The sequence below is a fragment of the Botrytis deweyae genome (assembly GCF_014898535.1).
Source record: "Botrytis deweyae strain B1 chromosome Unknown BDEW_031, whole genome shotgun sequence".
NCBI lineage: Eukaryota > Fungi > Ascomycota > Leotiomycetes > Helotiales > Sclerotiniaceae > Botrytis > Botrytis deweyae.
Window position 1 is genome coordinate 254844 of NW_024066238.1, and position 10730 is coordinate 265573.

The window sequence follows — 10730 nt, forward strand, 5'->3', positions numbered from 1 at the left end:
GAAAGGGAGCTTGGGGAAACTGACTCGGCCTAATCGGTAATTTTCTACGGAGTATAACGGACATCCAGATGAACTCGATCGACGAATTATTAGACTTTTTCGAATCTCACGATCTATTATCTTGGTAGATTCTTGCTGACCACGGTGACATGAGTCAACCACTTTTTTATCATACGTTGGCGCTCCCGCTCCCGCAAGCCTCCAACCCCTCGGTAAGGAATAATCGTACGACTTACGGCCGTTCACCAACAATTTTCAGCACTCTCCAAACTCTAGAGTCTAGATAGGTCATTTGAAATCCCTTGTCATATCAGACGTCTCAAGCGCTTATGAGGCTGTACGACCTGAATTAGTTGCAATATTCAAAATCTCCGTGTTCGAGAGTGATTGGGGTTAATTGTGACTAATTGTGAGAAACAAGTTACAACTGTCAACTAACTCAATGAACTCAAAAATTTCAGGGAAAGTCCACGTGAATGAGGAGTTTGAAACGGGCAAACGGCAAGAGCCTTTGCTAGAAGCCTCGACGGGGCCCACCAATTTACAGTAAGAACTGACGAAGATCCCGTCCGAGCCCAAGCATCCACTATATCATTTCTAGCTTTGGTGTCCGCCTTGTCCAAATTTTGTCGAATGAGACGCTCCATGTATGTTCATCTCGGAGAAAGTTTTTAGATGCAGACATCGATCGAGATATAAATGTGGCTGACTTGATTAGGAGATTTCCCCATTCATTATCGTGACTTGTAAGCCACCATCTGATTTAGTGGCTCACATTCAACATTTGGGTACCAACGAAAAACTACCTTGGAAACAAAAAAAGGGTTTCGGAGGCCCGGATGAAGTCAAAAGGTGGAGAGGAAGATTCTTTGACAGTTACCTCTATCGTAGTCTCTAAACTACTGCGAGCATTAACAGTTTGACTAGAATCTAATCGTAATCCGTGTAATTTGCGTACACATCGTGTTGTTAGTACAAGGACTAATCATCCTTTTCCTTTAAATTTTTCTGGATCCGACACGGTGGGGAGGATTTAGATCTTTGTCTACGGGGCACAAGGGTATTAATCGGCGATCCAGTGGACTTGTCATCCATGAATGATGCGTGTGCGCGACCGTGAGATTTTGGGGAGTCGAATGAAAGTGTAAGAAAATGTGCAACGATGTGCATGATCAGGGGGCCTTTGTGCATCGTGAAGCTCAACGAGGAAAGTTTGCTCCGTTGTCTTCATCAACGAGGAGAATGACAAGTCGTACCAAGGAAGTCCTCAGTCAATATCATAGTACGTGTATCGAAAATATCTTATTGTTAAAACAAAAATACTAGAATCTGAATCCTAGCAATCATCTCATGAGAGTCGAGAAGAAAACCGTTGCGCTTGTAGCAAGGCTTATCCATGAATTTCACGTGGCGATGATGAACCTCCTTGTTGTGGAAAGACATAATCTTGGATCTGGATGGGTCTAACTTAAAATTCCTGCTAAGATTATTCGAATCTTGGATCATTCCGATGGGATCAGTTCGTGTTCGGGGAATATGTCACCAGGAGGATCATCACCCATTTTATCCCCCCCCCCTGGTAATAGCAGTCCTCATATGATTTCGATCTTCAGAGCAGTTATGATTGTAGACATTATTGCAACCTGCTTTCTTAGTGTTTTATTTTATATCAAAAAATCGGGATAATCTCAGGTCTCAGGTCTCGGATGATATTGGAGAGGTTGAAAATAGTTCCAGAATTATGACATAACATCGGTCTTGATGTGGTTTAATGGCTAGCTCATATTCTATGATGATGCGTCGTTTGATCTAAGCCACTGGGGTTCGGTTGCCAACAGAGAGTGCCATATATATCATGCTCACCGAGTCACCAAAGACATACGTGCGCATCTACTTCTGCGAGCGTAGACGTTGAAATCCCCACAGGCGGTAAGGTAATGATGGTGTTGGCCAAGACTCAAGAAGACCGTAGATGAATGGATGGAAGCGGATCGCTAGGGTGTGGGATCCCGAAACATGCAGCTGTCAGAATATTTACTTGAACCCTCCAGATTCTGAATTGTTTGAGGGCAGTTCTGAAATCAAATCTGAAGGTATCAACAAGGATTTAAATTGCTTAGGAAGAGGACATCCAACAACCTGAAGCAGTCCTCTGCTGGAAATCTGTGAGAGATCCGAGCTTTGAGATATTCAACGTTTTTCCGTAAATGTGGACACCTCGAAAGTTCAAACTTCATTTTGGGTTCTTTGCGGCACAACTATAAAGTTTGACTTCCAACTTTTGGATCAACAAGCTGAATGAAAATCCTTCTGGATCATCTTGGCAAGGAAATCTTTTGGGCACTGTAAGAGGCTAAACTTGCAGTATCTCCGTCGGCAAAGTGCCTCGATGCGACGAATTGGGATTATTAGACAGCAGCACAACGATAACCGCGGCCCCAAGCTGTCAGGGGTTAAAATATGCCGATGTCTGAAATAGGAAGATCTTCAATGCAATCTCTGTATCATCAAGGGTATGAATACCAACAAAGGAAAAGAACTGTTAGTGTCGAGTCCCAAAATGGCCGAAGTGTTATGAGAACAATTTTTCATAGTGCATGAGTGCATGAGTTTATGACTGCCGTGATAGGTTTCATCGAAGCAATCAGTATTTTTGAGGTTAATAAGTAGCAATATGCGAGTATAGCACCCTAGAACCACCTGCAGTTAATTAGTGAATGTAACACATTCGCCCTCCAGATTTAGTGAGAATTCTAGGCTATGGCCCATGGCCTCATCCCTTTTTTCTATCAGCCGACGTTTTCTTAGCAAAGCTCTCCGTGAGACCATTAGCACTGAAAAGCTTGACGGCTGTAAAGGAAAAATTAAAGTTAGCAATATCAAAAATGGAAGTGATCTGCCGTGTAGCCTTGTAGAAATTGACCTCTATTCTGCAATTAATAGACCTAAGAGATTTGGGGAGATTTCGGCTTAAAGGGGACGAGCCACCATGTGCTCCTCAATCAAGAATTCAGAATGTACGAGAACAAATGTTTTATTCCAGATATACATGTGGAGGGAAAGATTCAACGTTCCAGCTTCTGTAAGAATAGAAGGTAAGATGAACGAGATTGAACGAAGTGGGCAAAGGCCCCGGTGTGTTCGTGTTCCAATAGTGAAGGTGGCAAGTTGCGGCAAGATATAGCGACTACCCGAATCTATGATGAAAAAGAAGTTGGTAGCACAGAGGCAGGACAAGATGTACAATATGCAAATTGAGGATAAATAACATGCGCTTGTGATTTGTCCGTCAGCATTTGATACGGATCATGATCATGCAGAGGTTACCTACTGGATAATAGGTGAAGATAATCACGAAAGGTTAACAGAATACGATACGTATTGAAGTGGGGACAAGCAGGAAAAAGTCACTGTACATTATGATCCAAGTAACACGATCTCACAATTTGTGGCCGCGTATCTGGATACTGCACGTGGTGCAGTAGAAGATGTGGGAAATGTAGGGATTTGGGAATTTGATAGGCAACAATGCCAACGATATAAAATACCGGCACTGCTTGCTGTACGATGCACCAGATGTAGGTATCATGCTTACGTGACTTCTATCTCATCGAGAGATGGCCACGAAGAACAGCCAAGTAATTGTGAGACACAAAAATGAGTGCATCATCCAGGGTCCCGATCTAGGGTGCATTAGTCTAAGGTGATTTGCTGGGGCCACCCACGGATAAATGGCTGTTCCGTCTGTATTGTAGATTTTAATACTCGTAGCGAGTTGCAGGCTGGTAACGATCGGAAAACTTTAAAATGGCGACGGGATTATCGCAAGTAAAATGGGATTCGTGATAGGTAACGATATGAAGACATATATGTACAGTATTTGTAATGATAAAACTGGCGATCGGCCCCTGAATGTGATCCAGAAATACAGATCTTAGTGATGATCTCGGCGATGTGATACGGGTACTTCTCTGGAGATTTGATTTTGTTCCCAACGGTTCGTGCCCTAAAGATAGGTATCACTAGTAGTTGGTTAGGTAGATATGCTTGAACCTGAGCTACGAGATAACGCCACGGATTTACTCCGATGTTGTCATAACAATAAGCGATCATGATCGCGAACAATTAAGGTCTGTAGCGTATATATCACTTTTGAGTTTAACGTCAAATCCGGTCTAAAGATTGACCTACCTCGCCTACATCAGATCGGACTTCATATCAGGGAAAACTCTTGTCTTAAGCACTATGATTAGATTCATTATTACCCCATAAAGATATTACACTATATCATCTTCTATATTACGATCATAAGACGATTAAGTTACTAGAGTGAGATATGCTGGGATTCTACTTCGATACTCATTTTTCTATAGGGCTATTGATTGTTCGTCCTACGCGAGCAAAATCTACAAATGAAGGGGCTATGGGGTCAATGTATGGAAGTCAATTTATGGAATATTTTATCAATTTAAACATTCTCTCTTCTTGTGACTGTTAATATTCTTGGTCTCAGTAAGCCCTAAACACTTTCACAGCCATTGTCATTTTCGTCCTCGAGACTTTTATACCGTATGTCAAATCCCCTACTAGTTGGATTTGTTTCATCACCCTCTTGCTATTTTCACCACCCCACGACCCACAAATAAACCCCTCCCATCTATCTTTTTCTCTCCCAGACCCTCTCGCGGGTGACAGGAAAAATGGCACACACAAATTCGTAATTCTCATTCAATGGAACAACACCTCTCTTTCAATTGATTCAACACCACCACTTTTTATATTTATAATAAGAATAATATGGTAGTTTTATTAATTCGATATCAGAGATTAATTCTATATAAGTTTTATGATTCTAAGTGCAATATTCGTAGAATAATTCATTACGGAAGATCGACTCGCTTCCATTGACAGAGACTTTTAAATTCGCTATATTCAGAGCTTTAAGATTCAGTATAAGATAAAAAAATTAATATCGATGCTATATAGGGTACTGTTTTGAGTGATATAATTATATAATTGATATAAGGTAGTGTTGTGGTTCAATTCCCTCTGAAAGTGAGTTGTTTCGAGGGGGAAACCACTCTAAAAACCACCCTTTTGACCACCTTTTCACCACCCAGTGAGCTGTCCTTTCATTTTAATAACATCCCTAAGCCTCTGAGGCATAGTATCTACTAGTTTATTGATATGTTCAATAGTAACTTGCTCCCAACCCTCATTTATAAGCTCCCGCATGGTTGTATCGTCCCAATGGGCATGCCTCCGAACGACTTGTTTTGGGATTTGCCAGATATTTTCGATGATTGAGAGATCAGGACTATCATGACAGTTTTGATAGGTTTCTAAACTATGATCTCTCTTCCATTTCTTCACTATATTGTCCTTCTTGCCCCCATAGCCGTGTCCTGAATCACCATCTTCCTCGAGTACGAAATCCTTCGATACAGCTAACCATCGCTTTACCTCCCCATCCAATATAGTATCGACATAAACCTTATGGGACAACTTGCCATTCCGGTTCCCAGGAACATCGTAATATATAAGATTGCTCTTAAAGTTGTAGCCCACTGCCGCCCAGCAGTGTTGCTTATTGCGGTGTTCCTCCTTTTCTACCCCTCTGAGCTGAATACACTCAGGACAGAGCCTCTGGCCTAGCTTTCTAATGATCCTATACTTTCCCTCAGGCCCGAAACCCCAATGACACTCATCAGAGAACCTAACTCTTCTCCAATCCTCCGGATTAGGGTATTTAGCTAGCATATCGCGGGCAAATTGGAGTCTAGCGGCAGCTGTTCTCTGTGTAACCCATCCCTTGCAACAAGCTATACATTTTCGATATCCCATAGATCCCATAGCTCGTGCAATAGTCCTTCCGGATTGGTCTAATCCACATGCCTCTCCCAATTGCTTCCAATTGAGGGATCTAGCCTCAAAACCCTCCGTTTGGATCATGATCTCCATAGCACGTATATCGCGAGGAGTAAGGGTTTTTTTTGCTCCTCTAGTCTCTTTACGTACTGTAGAATCATGTAGACGCCTTGGATCGCGATCATGCCAATGTCGATATCCGGTGCGAGGTGCGACATTGTAGGCCCTGAATACTCGAGCTTTGAAAGTAGTGACAATTCCATCAGCTATTCCATCAAGCATAGCCTGGGTTTTAGCTTTAACAGGGGTTCTATTATGCTGTTGGGGATACGTTTTATCCTCATAGCGATCGCGGCGAGTTGATACCATTATGTTGTGATTTAATAATTAATTTTGAAGTTGTGGTAATTGACGTGAATTGAGGTTAAAAGGACACGTGTGCCATTTTTCGTGTCACTCGCGAGACCCTCCACTCACCCATTACTTTGGAGATCCATATTAACAATATGGGCCGACCCATGGTAAACGTATGCAAGGATATGCAGTCTGCCACATCCACGCATCTTATTTATAATCCCTGCCGACTCATCGTAAACTCGCAAATCTCAAGATTAGCTTGCCCCTCGTTTGGTCAAAAGATATTCGGATTTTATTAGATGCCATATCGTTCGTCCACTCTGAACAACGACCCACCTGCGATTTAACCTAGATGTTGGTCAATCTGCATCTAGATACAGATTGATGCAGATTTGTAAGGCTAACTCATCCATGGTAATCCGAAATACTACTCGATATAGTTCTGATTTTCTTTCTAACAGTTTGGCTAGCTGCTGCTAGCTGCTGCTAGCTGGCAGGTTTTGCCTGTAACAAATCATAATATTAATAAAAGAGCATCGATATGATCCATACCACCCACTCATCCCCCTTGTCGATAGTGCCTTGTTCTTTCCTGCTTTGCCGCTACTACCTTGATCCTTGGCGACGGTTTGGGTTTGCCTTAGCTACGACTCTGTATCTTCCTAATCTTCGATCCCCATCCATTATTATTATCCTTAACATTTAGCCATGACAATGTCCATCTCACAGTCAAACCCAAAAAGAAATTATACCCAAGTCAAAGTACCGGAAACTAAAAGATCTCTCCCTTAGACTAGCTCTATAAGGCTAAGAATCTCATAGCTAAACCATCACTAGCTTGACAAGTGACGGCTCGAATCCGCTCGATCAAAAGTTAGCAGCTTAGCAGGTAGCACAGCACGATGCTGCCGCTTCCTCCCACTCATCCCGCTCCACTAACTTTACCTCTAGTCACAACTACAACTACGACCACAACTACAATTAGTCCTACTCTTCTCACGATTTACTAAATGTTTCTTATTCAGCAGCTCAAATAAACTTGACTTATAATTGCGTCGACATTCTTACTTGCTTATTTTTATCTTTGCTGGCTTTCCCACCTTTGTGCTTCTTATCTTACACTCCTACAGTTATCCTATCATTTGCCTTACCAAACTTCGAGAAGCTCACCTGCCCTGTTGTGTACCTCGTTCCTCCTTCCACACTTCCACAAGCTTTTACACCGAGCGAAACCCTAATCAAGCAAGAAGTTAGAGCAAGCAGCCTTCACACTGTTACAGTCCACTGCTTCCTTCCTTTCTTCCCTCCTCCCATTCCTTCAACATCATCGAAACATTGATCTTGATCTTTGCTCACGAAACGTATCATACGAGTTTGCAATTCTTATACTTGGAATTTTCACATTCAATCTGATCAACACCGACGCAGAGTCAATTGGATTAGTTTTCGCCTTCAGTTTATGGACCTAGAGCTTACATCTGGATTCTAAACCTCTATATACCTAGCTACAGAAAAGTTCTGATTCAAATCGAAAAAAAGTCTCACTAGAGTTAGACGGGCTTTTCCCCTCCAATCTCCCCTCTGTGTAATTCAGCCTCATTCTGATCGAATAAATATATCGGGATAGCCGCGCTCAATTCAAATTCTTGGAACGAATTTGCTGGACGTTCTCACCATTTTCGCCGCTCAAAATAAACCACATACACAAAAACCTGTGGTTGACAAAAAGGCCCACTCACGTAACGCATCGATTGCCTCACTTTGAGACCTTTGATAGGACAGTCGATAGCAATCGATCGAGTGTATATACATAGCCACGAGCCATAAAACACAAGTTCAACTTCTTTGATAATTCGATCTTCAGTCGTCAAATTTTAGCCAGAGCAATCTCGAAGGCTCAAATCCTTTCTTTCAGCCGCACACCAATTAACCGTTCTGCCTCTCATCCTCACAATCGATTTGCATTCCGGCCAGTGCTCAAGCAACACCGAAGAAATAGTACGGAAATACTCGAGCTGAGGGAGATTCGTAGATGCTTAGGTGAACAGGTGTTACGGTAGCACAAACGTCGGAACCGGAAGAGCACGATATCATTCCACGCATGTTTCCGAGCATCTAATCTGTTCAGATTCGAGTGAAATATTTCCCAGATCTTGCAATGGAGGGTGCGGAAAGTGGCAGTAGGTCGAGGTCAGTTTTTCTTGTCTCATTAGGACCACTGCATTTTTTTCAAGCTAATGCAAGTTCAACACAACACAAGCTGACATTCATATAATATTAGTGGGATCCTCTCCATCATGAACCGTGAACATATGGAGCGTATAAATACCGACACGAGATATATACAATCAAATCCAATGGCTGCACCACCGATTGCCAGTCCTGCGTCCGCTCACTACCCAAATGGTGCACCATACTCCGCAGGATGGCCCAGTACTCCGCATAGCGGCTTGATGTCTCCTCCAGAATCGCGGAGGACGTCAAATGACAAAGCGCACCCGCATCCACTGCAGACCAACACCCATCGACAATCATTGCCATCGATACAGGAAGCTCTCAGCAGCACTTCTACCAAGCCCGGTCCTTATGCTTCACCTGTATCCGCCTCTGCACCGCCATCGCATCCGCAGAGTTCCTATGCACAATCGCAAGTGCTGCCACCACCACGAACACATGAGCAGGGCGGAGGATTTCAGTCATCTCAATCGCGGCAACCTTCTCCTCCGATGCCTATTCAACCACCACCTTTCTCACGCCCTGATTTAGATTCAAGGAGCTTCGCGGAGCCCAGGAGGCCATCATTGTTACATCCTTCGATTCCACCACCTCCACATGCAAATTCATACGCGCCGCCTAGATATGAGGCTCCTAGGTATGAACAGGAGCCAAGAGCTAGTGAAAGATTTGCTGAGAGGTCAATGAATGACTATGGCCCACCATCTTCTTTACACACTCAACATCCATATGCAAACGCTCCAGCGCAACCGGTCCACCCTTCTCATCCTCCACCTCATGGGCAAGGTTACCCTCACCCACCTTATCCACCACGGGATGAAAGAGATTTAGGTGTTGCCGGATTTAAGAATTATAAGACTCAACCCGAGCCATTCAATCAGGGCTTAAAGCGACAGCTTGAGGTGTGGGATGTTGATAATAATTTAGCTCAAGTTTGTCATCCATTCTTTTCATTTTTAGTCAAATTTGCTAACTAATCAACCAAAGATCAACGTTTCTAGCTCTGTTTTACAGGATTGGTCACGTCATTTCCACGCAATAAGTCAAGAACAACCACGCTCTCACATTGCAATCCCGGAAAGATCACCCGACCGCAAGGCCATTGAAGATATGTTGGTTCACGGTAACCGAGTTGTATCTTGCCTTCACCGCATGTTGGATACTGCTGTACAGCAGCAGCATGCAGCCGATGAGCAATCTCGCGGTGCCAGATTAGCTACTGATTACGATGATGAGAGCATCTATGGCGATGATAGACACCATCAAAATTTTGGTGGACCAGATAACAAAAAACGTCGAGGAGTACGTATTCACCCAATTTGACATGTACAAAAGTTTCTAACAATTGAATAGCGCGCTGCTCCACCAGGCAGATGTCACAGCTGTAACAGAGCGGAGACTCCCGAATGGAGACGGGGGCCAGATGGAGCCCGTACGCTTTGCAACGCATGTGGGTTACATTATGCGAAACTTACCCGCAAAAACACGATGAAGCAGTCACAAGGTTCAACTGGATCATCACTTCGACCCAAATCTTCGGAGGATCATTCACCACGGTCATAACCTTTGCAACAGTACCTACTAAGTGAAAGATATATCACCAAAGCACAAATCTAATGTATAAAGTATTCAGCGTTACAGAGCATGAAGATCTTTAGCGATCGTCATCATGGAGTTACGGAGAGTTTTGATCGGAGGATCATGGGAATAGGAAAAGTCGCATAATTACACGTCTTTCAGGGCGGAGAGAACACATATTGGTTTTGTTCGAGGGTCACGCATACCAGGGGCATTTTGGCATTTTGGCATTTTGGCACTCACGTTCAAAGAAAGACTTTTATTTAGTTTTGGTAGCAGAAGCATATGGAAATTTTGCTTCCAGGCGTTTTGGTTTGATTTTGATAGCTACGGCTATGGGTACAACAATGAGTTTTGAGACTCTGGTTTGGCATCTGCATAAGATGGCGTTTTTTTATATTCCCACTTACCAGATGTGGATTTTTGAGTAGCACTGAAATATGTGGATATCTCGGATCGTGGGATCTGGACTTGGGCTGGGATATCATTTTATACCATTTTACACCATTTTTTTTATACCTATTGCTTGTCTTTTCTACAATATATGATTTTGAGCACCCGGTTTCTGGAAGACGCGCACATTCTGTTATTGGATTTCTTTTCAGGGGAGCCATCATCATGTGGATACCTAGGTACATTCATTAAGATCGAGCTGGGCTTACGGTGGAGGCGGGAACAAAGCCAAGTAAGGA

At 43.2% G+C, this 10730-nt stretch overlaps 2 protein-coding genes across 2 annotated transcripts; one reads left to right on the top strand and one right to left on the bottom strand.

The window, feature by feature from the left end:
- Nucleotides 1-5109: 5109 nt before the first annotated feature.
- EAE98_009853 (uncharacterized protein) lies at nucleotides 5110-6237 on the bottom strand (the record flags this gene model as incomplete). The annotated part of the gene is made up of 1 exon (XM_038957474.1): nucleotides 5110-6237. One exon carries the CDS (start codon nucleotides 6235-6237, stop codon nucleotides 5110-5112), a length of 1128 nt encoding a protein of 375 aa, XP_038806182.1.
- Nucleotides 6238-8383: 2146 nt separating this feature from the next.
- EAE98_009854 (uncharacterized protein) lies at nucleotides 8384-10023 on the top strand (the record flags this gene model as incomplete). The annotated part of the gene is made up of 4 exons (XM_038957475.1): nucleotides 8384-8415; nucleotides 8507-9392; nucleotides 9448-9762; nucleotides 9814-10023. 4 exons carry the CDS (start codon nucleotides 8384-8386, stop codon nucleotides 10021-10023), a joined length of 1443 nt encoding a protein of 480 aa, XP_038806183.1.
- Nucleotides 10024-10730: the final 707 nt, after the last annotated feature.